Here is a 17,288-nt window from a genome sequence, read left to right as displayed (position 1 = left end):
GAGTAACAAGCAGAAGGTTGCCGGGTTGAATCCCCGCTGGTGTGTTTCCCAGACTATGGGAAACACCTATATCGGGCAGCAGCGATATAGGAAGATGCTGAAAGGCATCATCTCATATTGTGTAGGAGGAGGCAATGGTAAGCTCCTCCTGTATTCTACCCAAGAAAACCACAGGGCTCTGTGTGCACCAGGAGTTGAAATCGACTTGATGGCACACTTTTTACCTTTTTGTTATGTGACAGGCAAGATGAGGAAGATGCTGAGCACAATGGCAACAGTGAAAATGAAATAGAAGAGGAAGAAGAATGTTATAGTGGCAGTACAGGCTGGGAAACAGAAGAGAACCCATCTTCTTTAGCACTGGCTGAATCAGCAGCCATCAAGGTAAAGAAAGCACAAGGAAAGCAGAGTCTCTGGTAAGCAGGTGATCACCAGAAGGACAAGCTGACTCAACACTATGTTACTGCTGCATTGCCCTTGATTCACCTCTAACATGATGGAACTGAGCTTGCTTTTTTGTCTTCCACTTGTTCTGTTTTTCTGGCCTTTGCTAAGCTTCACAAAAAATACTCTTAGCCATAAACTCATTAGGAAAAATATTAGGATGCTAGCTTGCATAATCAGGTCAACCTTGACATATAAGCACTTGATGGTATTGGATTTTTTCACTCTGTAGCCTGCAAACATTATAGCCAAGATACCACTTAATTTATTTACTGTTGTACAGTCAGAGGTCTCCCCCAGTGCTGCTCGTATCATAGGAGACATTGCCAAGCTTTGAACTGGATAGAAATCCTTGATTTTGTTGCTAGGATTCTGACATGTAACTTTCTGATAGTGGTATATGGCAAATTATTCCAGCAGAGGCTGCCTCTTCTGAAAAATCTCAAATATCATCAGCGAAGTGTTGCTGTGCTTTCATACCTGTGTCCTATATATGTGTGTAGCATCAATTTTGTGTCCATGGCTCAGAACACCAACTCACTTGGGAAACATATGCTTTGAAGCTAGGGGGAAATTTCTTAGATGCTAGGAACTCTCTTCCCTATCTCAGCTAACCCCCCTAGTCAGAGAGGTGGGCAGCTTTCAGCAAAGTAAACCCAGAATTGTTAGCACTAAATCAGCAAACAAGAGTAACTTTGGATCAGGTCTAGACAGTGAATGTCACCTTTGGCTATTTGTTCCTCTGGTGTACTGTAAGTCAAGACTTTTTTTTAAAAAAAGTTTATTTTATGAGCACAATGCCGCAACTGAGTATAGACTCTTGGTAGCAAGATTGAACATTGTTCCAAGTGTAAAAGGAGGTGGAGGCAGGGGCTTATGTAGCCAGGCCACTGGCGGTAAAAATAAAATTAAGAATTTAGCAAGGAGGGGGAGAAAATTTACTTTCCTAAATTTGCCACTTTAAGAGCAAAGAGAAGGGGGTGGACCTCAGGCAGTGAGGTACCATGCTGCAGTAATGCCCCTCACTGTGTGGGCAAGGAGACGTCAGTGTTGTCCAGGCAGGCACCTTGTTCCAATAATCCAAAGCCACAGGCTGGTACCAGGTTCCAGGAGAGCCTCATGTACACTGTGTGCCAGCAGCCAAGTTCCAAAGGTGAGGAGGGAACATAGGTTTGTTGTTCTCCTGAGGCCTCAGGGTACTCGTGGACTACATTTCTTCACTACAAGCCCACATCTGAAAGCACCCAGCCAGCCAAATGTCCACCAGCAGTCCCCCTGCCTGGAAACAAAAATGGGGCTAGGTGCTGCTGTCAAAACGATTCTGAGGCTTCCCAAGTGGCTAAAGGAACACACGGGATATATTTTCAAGAGGCACCATGGACTTCTGAAAGAAGGAGAGACTGGCAAAAACAATCCTTCCCTTATAGTCTAGTTGTCAGCTGCTGTGGCCCTGGTTATAGCCACAATTCAACAGAGTGTTAAGCACATGTAAGGCAATAGAATTGGGCTTAAGAATGCTTAACTAGTGTTGAATTGTGGCCATAGTATTTTGCCCCTCGTCTCCCCCCATTTTGGTGTTTATTGTATTTAGAAGTAGCAACTCCTAAAATAAAGCTCAACAGACCTTATAACAATCTGGCGTGTGCCATGCAGTATGTTCTGGGTTTTTTTAGTGTAGAGAAAGATATAGAATTTATCTGATCTAGCTTAAATCTCTTGAGAGCTCATGGGTCTCATTTATGACACTAAATCATCCACCAGAATTTGAATGGCCCTTTGATTTGCAAGACAGGCAAATCAGTTTGGTGGAGGAAACAACCCTCAAATATCTCTTTCTTCCAGGTGGATAAAGAGACCAACACAGAAAACTTTTCCCAATCTTCCACGGTAGTTCGTCCAAAAGATAAAAGAACACCTAATCCTCTGCGAACTCCTCTTGTTCGAGGCAGTACCATAATCCGTTCCAAAACCTTTTCTCCAGGACCGCAGAGCCAGTATGTGTGTCGGGTAAGGAAAAGGCTTCTGTACATTTGCCTGTCTTTTCACTCTCCTTCTCAGTGAATAGAATGCTACTAGTAGCTTGCTTAATAATGCAGTTTTCCTGAAGGATATGAAGATCTCCCACCTTTTATATCACTGATTCTGGGTGGGTTGATTCAGACATTCTGGCTTGTTCTTAAGATAGGAAATAGCACTTCCTTGGAAAGCAGGTTCCTTGTTTCATGCGTGAAGGGAACAGGGAAGCACATGATTCTGAGGCTAGAGAATCAGGATTTAATCCTGACTTAGTGTTACATTTGAACCAATCTGGTATCCTAATGCTTATTTGATGCATTTTCTCCTATTTCTGTTTAAAATGCTCTTTGAATGTAATGTATTTTCAGTTGTAAGACCCTCAAAAAGATGAAAACCTGAAATGTAATTTTTTTCATGTGCTAGAATGGCAAACCAAGTTGCAAACTTAAGGCTGTGATTCAGAAGAGCTGAAACTTACCATTCATGTATAAATTTTTGCACAGAAATTGTTTTGAGAGAGCAGTTATTGGAAGATGCTTACTTATACTCCTATATCCCATTCCATCTGCACCCAGATTCAAAACGCTGTTTCCGGTTTTGACACTAGAGCTATTTAAATGGGAGAATGATATACCTGCACTTGTTTTGGATTTGCACTTGTTTTCTTTCAAAACTTGCCTTTTTGAAATTGCTTGAGGGTTCTGTGGGACAGCTTGGGGAATTGCTTCAAAAATATTTTGATATCCCTGCATCTATTTGGATCCCCTCCTAGATCAATGCATTTTTAAAATCCATGTTTCTGTTAATGTTTTACGAATGTAGGCAGGCAAGATATTTGGTGCATAGGCAAGTCATGTAGTTTGCTCAGTCAAGCATGTAAAGGAATGCACCATGGAACCCTCTGCTGATTAATGTGCTGTGTACAACTATTTCTGCTACATTCTTTGCTGCTAGAATTTCTACCTGAAGTGATTACATGATTGTGGTAAGAAGTAAACAGGTTCTGTAGCTGCTTAAGAAGTAGCTACTCTTCCAAACTGAAGAAAACTTGTATTACCATTGCCTCTCTTTCTTCAACAGAAATTAGATAAGTTCAAATGTGCAGGCTTACTTTACTTAGCCTATCACTTTCTGACAGAACAGTTTTATATCTTGCCATAAGCTTGAACTTGACACTCATTTGTGTACATTATCTGTGATCTAGCACTCCGGCACATATGAAGGCGTGCACATAAGATCCAAATGTGCAGGACCAGCTCTGTTGAATTGAATTGGAAACTGTTTGCATCATTGAGATCTCCATGTCAGGTCATTTCCCAGTTCTGGCTCACGTGGAATTTTGTGTACAGTGTTCATTGGAACACCAGCACTAGTACTCTCCACCCCGCCCCTGGTTTTGGAAAATGTCTTTGTCTATTGGCTTATACCTATGAAGAAAAATATGTTTGAAGCTCATATAGATAAGGCTATGTTTGTTGCTTATACCTATGCCTTATACCTATGAAGAAAAATATGTTTGAAGCTCATATAGATAAGGCTATGTTTGTTGCTTGTAACAAGTTGACAGTTCCTGGAAAATCTTAGACTGATTAGCATGTGTAGGTTTGGTTTGCTTTGTAATGTGTGCATTAAACTAGAGGAGGGAAAGCTAGTGATAGACTCGGCTCTACATATACAGTTCTTTAGAATGGTTACCTATATTATGATACACAAACCATGTGTGTCATACCTTTCCCCCTATATTCTTGCACATCTGACTAGTATTGGAATAGTAACTAAAGACTACCTGTGTCAAATGTCCTCAATGAGGACTAGAGCCCAGGATTACATAGCCTGTTGTATGCAAAGCCCTAACGCTTGGATACACTGACTAATATAGCTAACAGCAGTTGGAAAAATAGAAAAACAGGTCTTGCTGAAGGAGAACTAGCATGGCTTCTGCAAGGGCAAGTCTTACCTCACTGACCTTCTGGAGTTCTTTGAGAGTGTCAGTAGGCATGTGGAGAAAGGTGATTCAGTTGACATAGTATACTTGGACTTCCAAAAAGCTTTTGACAAAGTTCCCCACCAATTTTTTTTGAGTAAACGTAGCAGTCATGGAATAAGGAGACAGGTTCATGTGTGGATTGGTAACTGGTTGAAGGACAGAAACAGAGGGTAAGAATAAATGGACAGTTTTCACAATGGAGGGGAGTAAGAAGTGGGGTCTCCCAGGGATCTGTAATGGGGCCAGTGCTCTTTAATTTGTTCATAAATGATCTAGAAGTTGGGAGTAAGCAGCAAAGTTGCCAAATTTGCAGATGACACCAAACTATTTAGAGTAATCCAAAAGGGAAATGCAAAAGAGATTGAGAGGAGCTCCAAAAGGATCTCTCCAAACTGGGTAAGTGGGCAACAAAGTGGCAAATGCAGTTCAGTGCAAGCAAGTATAAAGTGATGCAAACTGGGGCAAACCCTTCGCCCACCCCCCGCCGCAAACTTCATATATACACTGATGGGATCAGAACTGTCAGTGACTGAGAAGGAGAGAAATCTTGGTAGTGGTGGACAGCTCACATCAATACTGTTGGTTATTATAGAGATTGTCTCAGAATATAGGCTCCTAGTAATGTTGCTTTTTGTAATTGGCTGATGGTGATTTCTGTGGCCCCTATGGTGTTAAGGTGCTCTTCAAGGTCTTTTGGAATTGCACCTAGGGTGCCAGTTACCACTGGGATTATTTTGGTCTTTTTCTGCCACAGCCTTTCAATTTCAATTTGTAGATCTTTGTATTTTCTTATTTTTTCTGTTTCTGTTTCTTCTATTCTGCTATCCCCTGGTATTGCTATGTTGATCATTTTGACTTGTTTTTCTTTCTTCTCGACTACTGTTATATCTGGTGTATTGTGTGGCAGATGTTTGTCTGTTTGTAGTCGGAAGTCCCATAATATTTTTGCATCTTCATTTTCTACAACTTTTTCAATTGTATGGTCCCACCAATGTTTGGCTACAAGTAGCTTGTATTTTTTGCAGATGTTTCAGTGTATCATCCCTGCTACCTTGTCATGCCTTTGTTTGTAATCAGTCTGTGTGATCTTTTTACAACAGCCGATTAGGTCGTCCACGGTTTCATCTGCTTCTTTACAAAGGCGGCACTTGCTGTTTGTTGTGTATTTTTCTACTTTTGCTCTTATTGCATTTGTTCTTAGTGCCTGTTCTTGTGCAGCCAATATTAGACCCTCTGTTTCTTTCTTCAAGTTGCCATTCTTAAGCCATTGCCAGGTCTTGTTGATGTCTGATTTTCCACTTATATTGTGCAAATATTGACCATGCAGTGGCTTATTTTTCCATTTTTCTGCTCGGTTCTTGACTTGTTCTTTCTTGTAGGCCTGCTTTCTTTCATTGGTGTTGAATAGTTTCTCGTTATTGACCATTTTAAGTGCATCTTCTTTACTGTCCTTGATATATTCTTCAAGGCCTCTTTTCTCCTCCTCTACTGTTTGATGGACTTGCAGCATTCCTCTTCCACCTGAGCTGCAAGGGAAGTATAGCCTATCTACATCACTGCGGGGATGAAGAGCATGATTGATGGTCATTATTTTCCTGGTCTTACGATCTAGTGTTTAGCAGTGATTCGATCTCTGACTGGGACTTTCCATACAACTTCAGATCGTCCATGTAGAGCAGATGGTTGATTTTACTTGATGTATTAGATGTTTGGTATCCAAGGCTTGTTTTGTTTAGTATTTGTGAAAGTGGAGTCATGGCAATTACAAACAACAGAGGGGATAGTGAGTCCCCTTGGAAAATACTTCTTCTAATGCTAAGCTGTCCAAGTGTCTCGCCATTTATTGTTAACTGTGTATTCCATATGCTCATTGCTTTTTAAATAAATATCTGAATGTTTTTGCTGACACCATTTGTTTCTAAACATTTTAGTATCCATATTTGAGGCATTATTATTATTAGTATTATTATTACATTTTATATCCTGCTCTTCCTCTAAGGAGCCCAGAGTGGTGCACTACATACTTAGGTTTCTCCTCACAACAACCCTGTGAAGTAGGTTAGGCTGAGAGAGACGTGACTGGCCCAGAGTCACCCAGCTAATTTCATGGCTGAATGGGGATTTGAACTCGAGTCTCCCTCGTCCTAGTCTAGTACTCTAGACACTTCACCACGCTGGCTCTATTATAGAAGTGTATAATTTTGTGCATGGAGTAGAGAGAGTGGACAGAGAAAATATTCTTCTTCTCTCACAACACTAGAACTAGGGTCATCCCATGAAACTATCTAGGGTTACCTTTGAGGACGATCGGAAAGCTACAACAGGTCCAGAATGCAGTGGCTCGTTTATTTATGGGTGCCAGAAAATATGACAGGGTAACATCTCTCCTACAGTCATTGCACTGGTTGCCTATTCGCTACCGAGTTCAATTTAAGGTCCTGGTTTTGACCTTCAAAGCCTTGCAGGGTTTGGCACCTGTTTACCTACAGACCTGCCTCTCCCATCCAGTTACATCTTGTCCGGTCAGATCTGGTCAGATGGCCCTTTTGTCTGTCCCCAATTTTTGAGAGGTTCGGAGCTAGAACCTGTGAAATGGCCTTCTCGGTTGCCGCCTCACTTCTCTTGAATTCCCTCCCCCTGCAGATTCATTTAGCTCCTTCTTTGTTGATTTTTAAATCTTTATTGAAGACTTTTCTTTTTTGCCAGGCTTTTACCCTGTAGTTTTATCTATTCTCCCCCCCACCCCCGTTAGTTACTTTAGTTTTATTTAGAATGTAATTTTAATGTTGTCTTGTTTTGAATGTTTTTGTACACTGCCCAGAGTCTTCGGAGTGGGCGGTATATCAACTCTTTCAAATAAATAAATAAATAAGACCACTGGTCCCAGTTGGGCTTCTCAAAGGCATCTGATGGGCCACGGTGTGAAATAGGATGCTAGACTAGATAGGCTTTGGGCCTATTCTGTTCTTATGAAATCTTTGCCACTTATAATACAGTTTAATGGTGAACAAAGTAGTTTTTGCAAAGGCAACAAATGTATGTGTGTGTGTATAATTATTGCAATTGTATGATGCAGCCAAGCATGAATGTGTCCAGTGCATGGAAGATATGTATGCTCAGAGCCACCTCTTAGTTTGAATGTTTATTCATAATTAATTAGTTCCAGGGGACAGGATTAGAAGAGACTATAAATAATCTTTCTCTTTAACTTCAGTCTGTGCAGCAAACAAGGAAAACACTGTCAGGAAGATCCTTTCATGAAGCATGAGCTGGCTCTGCTGAGGAACGAGGTGTTCCTTTTGCACATTAAGGCTGCCTATTGCTGGGATGAATCTCAACAGGATCTGATACAGTTATTGCTTCCACATTCAGAAGCTGTCAGTCACCAGCTATCCATTTTCCTTTTGATTTAGTTGCAAGTTGAACTTTTAACAATAGGCTAGACCTCTATATTGCATCATCTTGTTTTTTGAGACAGGCCTTTGGGCATCAGGCCACAGAACAAATAGCACATGACAGGGGTATTCAGGCATGCCAGGATGGATGGATGGCTTAGTGCAGTGAACGGGAGATGCACTGAAGGATTTTTTAGATCTTGTTCTATTTACCTATCCTGAATAGAAAGTATTGGCCTTTAAAAAACAAAACAAACCATAGAGCTCTTCTAAAATTAAGAGATTCGATTAGGAGTGAGAGGGGTGCCTTATGGAAAAGTAACATGAAGCTGCTTTTGCTTCTTTGTAGCTAAGGAAGTGCCTCAAGTTGCCAGAAACCAGTCTGAATATCTAAGAGCAAAGCAACTTCGTCCAGGTTCAGGGCAGAAAGTCACATATGCAGATTTACTTTGCACCCTCTGACCTTTGACTCTGTGAACAGAAAATTCTTATTGTTCTACAGAAACGGAAATAATTACCTTCTGATGATGAGAGGTAGATGTTACCTCTCTTCGGTTGTGCAGATCTGTTATTCATTTCTGTCACCCTGATCCTAAGTGTTTTGTGCCAGCATGTCTGGTTGCTTAATGCACTGTAGCACTGACCTAACATCTTTTATTGCATTCAAGAAATGCCGTAGTAACTACAAACGCTTCAGAGCAATTATTTGACAGTACAAACCTTGGGGTTAGGCTATTTCAATGGTTCTACTCCTACATCACTATAGAAGAGTGTCTTTAGTGAACTGGCTTTCCCAAACTGATTCAGGAGCTGGAAGTCAATGTCAGAGTGAAGACACTGTGGGCAGTGGCGTGTCGGGGGGAAACGGCGACCAGGGCTGGCCGGCCCTGAAATGGCGCCACCCCCTCGGCCCCCACATACCTGGCGGCAGCACGGCGCCCCCCAGGCGGCAGATCGGCGGCGATTCAGCGGCGGGTGGGTGGCGGCGTTGGTGATGGCCTGTAGCGGGCCGAGCGGCGGCGCGGTGGGTCGCCCGCGGCGTTGGCAATGGCCTGTAGCGGGCCGAGCGGTGGCGTGGCGGATCGCCCGCCAAGGACTACTGCAGAGCTTGCAGTAGTCCTCGGCGGGCGATCCGCCGCTCGGTCCGCTATAGGCCATGCCAACGCCGTGGGCGACCCGCCGCGCCGCCGCTCGGCCCGCTACAGGCCATCGCCAAAGCCACGGGTGACCCGCCGCGCCGCCGCTCGGCCCGCTACAGGCCATCGCCAACGCCGCCACACGCACGCCGCCACACTCAGTGGGCGATCCAGGGGGGTGCGGGGGGGAGCCACTTTTTGGCGCCCCCCACATGACCCGCCGGGGTGGCGCCCGGGGCACGTGCCCCCCTGCCCCCCCTATAGTTACGCCCCTGACTGTGGGCACCTTCTCATGATCAACTGTACAAAATAAGTAGAAGGGAACTGGAGGTTCTCTTGGTGCATGTCGCCGGAAGCCACTGACATGTTGATTCTTCTGAATTCTACTTCCAACCTTGAGTGGAGATTCTCAGTAAAATCTCAAGCAGAGGCTTGTAACCTGGCACATCAGTGGCTTCAGACAAAATGCTGATGGGAACACGCACACCATGGGGACTTCTTTTTCCCTCCTGCTCGCTTTGCACTTATAGGCTATCGTGAGAAGTTGCCATGTTGTTGTTCTTCTCCTTGTCTTCCTTCTGTCGTGTTTTCCGTCTTCCTATTCTAGCATGCTCTTCTCTTAGTGGAATGGGCTTCTCCTGAAGAAAGATGTACAACCATTCAGTCTTAGTGATTCAGCTCCTTAATGCTACTGTTCATTTCTCTTTCAGTTAAATCGCAGTGATAGTGATAGTTCAACACTGTCTAAGAAACCATCCTTTGTTCGGAATGCTGTCGAAAGGCGAAGTGTCAGGATGAAAAAGGTAAACACTTTTCTTCTGGCTTTGCTTGTCTTAGTAAATGTTGGCAAAAATGTGGTGATCTGCCTAATTATTTATAAACTAACCAAATACTTTAAAAGGATGATCAATTAGGAAAAAATATTGTTCATGAGCCTGTTCTAGTTGCACATCATGTGTCAACAGCCAGAAATCCTGAGATGGCTTGTTAATTGAAGTTATGTGTGGTGATTTTTTCCCATTAATATGCCAATCAGAAATTGCATTGTAAAACATCTGGTATGCAGCTCGAGGATATCTGAAGGATTCATCATCAAGATACAATTTTCTGTTTGGTGTCAACATGTTGACACCAAATACTAATCACTAATATTTAAAGTTCTTGTAACATGATAAAGCACAACCAAGAACATATTGTTGGGGACATTCACATGACTGGGCAGATGGGAGAGGGAAGGTTGCTCCAACTTGCCTGCCTCCTCAGACAATCACTAAAAGGCTGCTGGGAGCACGGACCATATTCCTAGATGACTGGCAGTGCGCCACACAGCACAGAGCTCTGGAGGCCAGGATGACACATTCCGGCCTCCAGAGATCCCACAATGCACCATGCCATGAGTATGATGCATTGATGGGATCCCCCATCAGATGGGCACTCGAGGCGTCTCTGTGTCTCCTCAGGCTGCATGGAGTCCAAGGGGGAGACACAAGCCCAGCATCCTAGGTTAAGGGAGCACTTGCTCCCTTAACCCCACCTTAGAGCCAGGCTTAGGCTGGGCAAGAGCACCAGGATCCACATGGATCCTGGAGCTCCACATGAGCAGGTTAACTCAGGCTAGGCTGCTCATGAGAATGGCCTTATTGCATTTTAAAGGATTAGTCAACTCAGCACGGCTTTCTTTCTTTCTTATTTATTTATTTCAGACTTCTGTTAAAACAAGTGGAGCTGAGCGTCTAATCCGTACATCTCTGGACTTAGAACTGGACTTGCAGGCTTCAAAGACCTGGCACAATCAGCTGGTTGAAGAGATCTTTGTTCTAAAGCAGCTGAAGGAACAGTTAGAACAAGCTCAAAGTCATGGAGAAAAGGAACTGCCTCAGTGCATAAAGGAGGATGAACAATTTCGGACACTAATGAGGCTGGTGGAAAAACGGGTAAGTATTTCTAGAACTATGGAATAGTTTTCCTTCTCAGATCCTCAAAGGATTAATAGGATCAAACTGTTTGCTTGTAACATATTCTGCTTGTAGTTAAACCTATTTGACCCTTCCAGGTTGTTTTTTAGTTCTTTCAGTTTTAGTGTGAGGGTTTGGCTCTGTGGTTCTGGTGAAAATTGCCCATGCCACATACTCATCAACCCTACTCTGCAGGGAGAAAGGAATGTCTAGCTTGATGTAATACTGGGTCTTCTGTACCTGACCCACTTTATGTCCCTATGAGCATATGCAAGCTGAAAATGTATTTGCACCCAAGCCATGTTCAGATTTCTGACCTTTTCTATTCTGAACAAAAAATTAATTACAATGAGGGCTAGTGCTTAATACTAGATACTGTTCACCATAAGGATATTTCCACATTTGTTCCATCTTCAACTTGAAATTTGGTGTAATTAGGCTGGTGTGTAGTTAGCTACACACAATATAAACAAACAGTTATAATTTATAACATAGTTATAATTATAACTATAACTATGGGGCTGGTTCAGATGAACAACAGCCCTTACACACAGTCACATCAGGAACAACCTGATGTTACTAAAGGCAACATGTACGTGATCTCAGCACATCCTTTGTGTGTGATGGGTGTTCTTCCAAATCACCCCTACATGTGCTATAAAACCCAGCTTAAACAGGGAAGACCACCTCTCAAAGGTGATTTAAAGGACATGCTGACATGCACATCCTTTAGTGATGTTTGGGTAAACATGTTCTTTCTGCAGCCCTGATATGATTGCATGTATGGAGTGTTATTGAGCTGAACCAGTGACTCTTTCCTGTGTGACACTTTCCCTCCTATGGTGAATTTGGTTTGTACCATGTGGGTTACGAATGATACCCTTATACTTTGAAAGGCTACCATCTTGAAACAAGGTGGTGGGACAACAAGAAAACACACCTTCTGTCTCTCCCCTAGAATCCCCTTCCATGTGCTGCGAATTTGGTTTGTATCTGACTGTAAACGCAAAATTAATAGAGGCATGCACACACACCCATACACAGATCTCATAAGCATTCTTCCCTTTGGAAAATAGGCTAACACTATTTGTTTCAGATTATGAATTTTTGTCATTCTGGGGTCCAATCTGTTTAATAAGCACCTGGCTCCTGCCTTAAAAGAACCGAAAATGACAAAATATAAATAGCTCAAAATAACAAATATTTAAATTCCGATCAAAGCATCTTCCAAAATCTGGCATTGAAAAAGCAAACCAAAAGATAGATCATGGAACAGTAAACAATATAATAAGTGAAACCTCTGTGAATATGGCAGGCAGGATAAGAAGAAGAAGAGCCAGCGTGGTGTAGTGGTTAGAGTGCTGGACTAGGACCGGGGAGACCAGAGTGCAAATCCCTATTCAGCCATAATACTAGCTGCGTGACTCTGGGCCAGTCACTTCTCTCTCAGCCTAGCCTACTTCACAGGGTTGTTGTGAAAGAGAAACTTAAGTATGTAGTTCACCGCTCTGGGCTCCTTGGAGGAAGAGCAGGATATAAATATAAATATAATAATTATAATAATAATAATTAATAAAGCAGGAGAATGGAAAAATAAACCACTGCATGGTCAATATTTGCACAATATAAGTGGAAAATCAGACATTACCAAGACCTGGCAATGGCTTAAGAATGGCAACTTGAAGAAAGAAACAGAGGGTTTAATACTGGCTGCACAAGAACAGGCACTAAGAACAAATGCAATAAGAGCAAAAGTAGAAAAATCCACAACAAACAGCAAGTGCCGCCTTTGTAAAGAAGCAGATGAAACCATGGACCACCTAATCAGCTGTTGTAAAAAGATCGCACAGACTGATTACAAACAAAGGCATGACAAAGTAGCAGGGATGATACACTGGAACATCTGCAAAAAATACAAGCTACCTGTAGCCAAACATTGGTGGGACCATCAAATTGAAAAAGTGGTAGAAAATGAAGATGTAAAACTATTATGGGACTTCCGACTACAAACAGACAAACATCTGCCACACAATACACCAGATATAACTGTAGTCAAGAAGAAAGAAAAACAAGTCAAAATAATCGACATAGCAATACCAGGGGATAGCAGAATAGAAGAAAAAGAAATAGAAGAAATCACCAAATACAAAGATCTACAAATTGAAATTGAAAGGCTGTGGCAGAAAAAGACCAAAATAATCCCAGTGGTAATTGGCACCCTGGGTGCAGTTCCAAAAGACCTTGAAGAGCACCTCAACACCATAGGGGCCACAGAAATCACCATCAGCCAATTACAAAAAGCAGCTTTACTGGGAACATCCTATATTCTGCGATGATATCTAGAACAACTGACAATAAAATTCTGGCATCCCAGGTCCTTGGGAAGGACTCGATGTCTGGATAAAACAAACCAGTCAATAACACCTGTCTGACTGTGTAAACAAGAGATAATAATAAATAATAATAATAATAATAATAATCTTTATTACGGTCGTTGACCAGCACAAGTTGTAAAACAGTAATACTATACAGTAAATGCAATATAAGGAAAGTGTTGCAGTATTACGGAGATTAAAATTGATGTAGCATTAAGACTGAGGGGGAGGGAATCTAAAAATACAAAATTTTAAAACATGATATAAAACACAAACAGAATAGATAAAATGCATGTAAGCTAAAAAGGACTCAGCCAAACACTTTGTTTCAGTCAAAAAGCAGTATAAAATCAGAACAAATTTAAAAGGGGATAATCAGCATTCTATGGGGTCCTGCTCAGCACAGAGTCACTGAAAATGCTAGTAAAATACTAGTGAAATAGATTAAAATAAAAGGGCAGCTTATTCCTGTTTATTGAACAATTACAACTCCAAACACAGCTCAGCTCCCAATCTGGGAGGAGATATACAATTCAGGGGCTCTATAAAGTGTTAGCATTGAATTAGCTACTTTAAAGCTGGCAATACCTATCCCCACATGCCCAGCTACAACTAGCCGAGATATGAGTACAAATTGCTCTGGCATTGTGTCGTTTATTTGTCCATTTTTAGGCTCTTCCGAAAGCGAAGGGCTGCACTGCAAAATTTGGCTACCTGTCTAGTGGAAGAGGAATTACTTCCTTCCAGGAGCCTGGCAGTCATCTGAGGTAGATCGAGACCTGGGAATTTGACTGTCAGAGGGTGAATGAAATCCTGGCGCAGGTCTCTGTAGATCAGGCATTCCAATAGTACATGGGTAACTGTTTCAACTTGACCCTCGCCGCATGGGCAAAGCCTTTCCCCATAGGGGATCCCTCTGTATCGTCCCTCTAAAAGGGCTGAAGGCAAGGCATTACATCTTGCCAAGGTGAAAGCTTTTCTAAGAGGGGGCACCTCCAGGGCAGTAAGATAGGGTGCTGGGGCCAAGCAATACCTAACTGATTCTTGGCACTGAAAATCAGGTACCCTTGCCATGTCTGTCTGTCTCTCAATATCCTCAATTCTCTGTTTGATGGACTTCCTAGCTGTCTCCAAACTTTGCGTGAGCAGGGCGGACTGATCGAGGCCCAAAGAAGTCATCTTTTGGTTCAGTGAATGCTTCCAAGTCGACTGGTATGAGTCCGCTAAGACTAGGCGGCTCAGCCCTATCTCTGAGGAATGGACTCTCAGCCAATAAAACAGCGCCATTTGCCAACATCTGGCCTCAACTCTAACGAGGCCCGCCTCCAGTCTGAGCCTCACATTGGAGGTGCATTTAGGGGTTTGAAATAATGCTCTCAGAAACTTGGACTTCACCACTTCTAAGGGGAACAGATCTGTATAGGGACCCAGTTGGGCACTGTATAATAACTGTGCCAATGGTTTCGCCTGAAAAAGTTTTATGGCCGCGGGGATAAGATGCCCACCCCTGGATCTATAGAACTGCAGAATAGCTCTGACTGTGTAAACAAGAGATAATAATAATAAATAATAATTATGCTATGTATCAAAGCAAAGCATGTACATTGTAGTCTAGAGACCTGGGGGGCAGGGAAGGGTTGGAAAATGTTGCAGATGTTAGCATGTTTGCTTTGTCCTACGGAGATTGTGCCACAATACTGAGCCAGCCTTACCTCTTCATTTGTCTACATCTGCCTTGGGTTATGTTTCTTAATGTATTTGGCTTTTAAGATCGTGAGAGAGAGAGATGATTGGTACTTAAGTTTATATACTTAAATGCTACATTTTGGCTTTATATTATTCAACATTTTATTTCAATATTTTTTCATGTTTCCAGAAAATACTAGAAAGTGTTGGGATCCAATTTAGGCAAGAGAGGATTTGATTTGCTGGAACAGCAAATCCCACATATGTTATAATTTTGAAATGGATTAATTTGAGAGCATTAATCACCAGTGCTATGCCAAACTGTGTAGCTTAAATGGGAGGTTATAACAAATGTTGCTTTCTGCTCAGCTATATATTACCATGAGTTCTCAGAGGCATCCTGTAATGAAGGGTCTAACTTAAGTAACAGAACACTCTTGTAGTATATTCATATACTGCTTTTCAACAAAAGTTCCCAAAGTGGTTTACATAGAGAAAACAATAAAAAGTAATAAGATGGATTATAGGGGTGTGTGCATCCATTTTATGGGTTTCCCTCTAAAAATCAACCCTGGGATTTACCTGAGAGTTTTAAATGGACACTTAGCTGGAGAATTTATTGGTGGGAGCTTGTGGTTCTTCAACGTGGTCTCTGTCTTTTACACAAATGGGATCTGCGCCTGCGCAGAGACCTCGTTGGAACCTAACAAACTCAATTCTCCTGCTTCGGGTGGGAACCCCGCCCCCAGCCACTATATGCAGCTACGCCACTCGTCATCCCCTCAGTCTTTTGTCGTCCATGCTTCAGTAAGCATTGTGGAGTCTGCAGCTCGACAACGAGTAGGATCTATCTATCCCCTTGTTTTTTCTCCCTGCTTCTTCAATTTCTTCGATTTTCTTTCTTTGTTTCTTTATTTCTTTCACATAGTAGCAGTTTTTTCTTGGCATTTTGGTTTTTTGCGGGTTTCTTCCCTTCTCTAGAGCTCCGATCCAGGCCAGGGTGGAGTGTGGTGGCCGGCCAGCCTACGGCATTTATGCTGGGCACGACAAACTTTTTAAAATGTGTTCGTTGCGGATCTAAGATCCCTCCCCCCGATACTCATACCAAGTGTCCCCTGTGCCTGGGGGAATCCCACATTGTCAAGACCTGTCTTCCTTGTCAGAGGTTTACAAAGCAGTCTCGCAAGAATAGGGCTTCTCGCTTGCATGCAGCCCTGCAGGATCTAGCTCTCTATTCCTCGGAAGCCTTATCATTGAAGTGATCAGTAAAAACGGCTTCATCGGTGCTGTTGGAGCATTCGGTATCTGCTCCTGCGGAGGCCTAAAATCTGGCTCCCATACAGGTCTCGGCACCTCCTAGTGCTCATCCTTCAGCTTCGAGTGAGCCAGTGAGCTCGGAAGACCTCCCTAAGTGTTCAGTGCCTGTGATACCGAAGTCTTCCCAGAATCCCTCAGTGTCGATACCAAAGAAGAAGTCGAAGTTGCCTCGTGATTTGCCAGCGGGTCAACACCTCCCTCCTATACCAAAGAAAAAGAAGGCCATGTCGGTTCCTGCATCGGAGGCCCTTGTGACCAAGGAACCTAAAGTGGCCTCAGATCATCCTGTACTGAAGTTGTCAGTTTTGGGACGGCCTAGCTCGCCTTTAGGGATGTGCAAACTGGTTAGGGGGTTCAGGTTAGAACTGAACCCCCATCCCCAGTCTGCTTAAAAAAAAAAAATGCCTCGCAGGAACCATTTGAGCATGTGCAGAGGCCATTTTTTAAAATAAAATTTTTAGAAATGTCCACCGAAAACAAAATGGCTACCGCACATGCTCAAATGGACTCTTCAATGCCTGGCATGGCCTAGGGCCTTGCGGTGGCCATTTCATTTTCAGTGGCCATTAAAAACTCCATTCTTTCACCAGTGCTTTTCAATATTTACATGAAACCGCTGGGTGAGGTCATCAGGAGATTTGGTGCTGGGTGTTATCAGTATGCCGATGACACCCAAATCTACTTCTCTCTTTCATCTGCTTCATCAGGAAGTGGCGTTCATTCCCTAAATACCTGCCTATAGGCAGTAATGGGCTGGGTGAGGGGTAACAAATTGAAGCTGAATCCAAGCAAGACGGAGGTGCTCATTGTAGGGGATCAGAATCTGACGAATGAGTTAGATCTCCCTGTGCTGGATGGGGTTACACTCCCCCAGAAGGAGCAGGTATGTAGCTTGGAAGTACTCCTGGATCCGGGCCTCACTCTGGTATCTCAGGTGGAGGCTGTGGCCAGGAGTGCTTTTTATCAGCTTAGACTGA

General features: G+C 42.9%; 1 protein-coding gene across 2 annotated transcripts in view; it reads left to right on the top strand.

Annotated features, from left to right (window-relative positions):
* Positions 1 to 17,288, top strand: part of WWC1 (WW and C2 domain containing 1) — a 168,160-nt gene that overhangs the window by 142,045 nt on the left and 8,827 nt on the right. For both annotated transcript variants that reach the window (XM_053289852.1, XM_053289853.1), the window contains exons 18-21: positions 243 to 384; positions 2,287 to 2,451; positions 9,689 to 9,781; positions 10,682 to 10,912. In XM_053289852.1, the coding sequence (XP_053145827.1) occupies positions 243 to 384; positions 2,287 to 2,451; positions 9,689 to 9,781; positions 10,682 to 10,912 (631 nt within the window). The remainder of the gene's footprint in view (positions 1 to 242; positions 385 to 2,286; positions 2,452 to 9,688; positions 9,782 to 10,681; positions 10,913 to 17,288) is intronic.

Source organism: Hemicordylus capensis, chromosome 2 (genome assembly GCF_027244095.1).
Source record: "Hemicordylus capensis ecotype Gifberg chromosome 2, rHemCap1.1.pri, whole genome shotgun sequence".
Classification (NCBI taxonomy): Eukaryota; Metazoa; Chordata; class Lepidosauria; order Squamata; family Cordylidae; genus Hemicordylus; species Hemicordylus capensis.
Note: the sequence above shows the minus strand (reverse complement) of the source record. Positions and strands in the feature narration are given on the sequence as shown.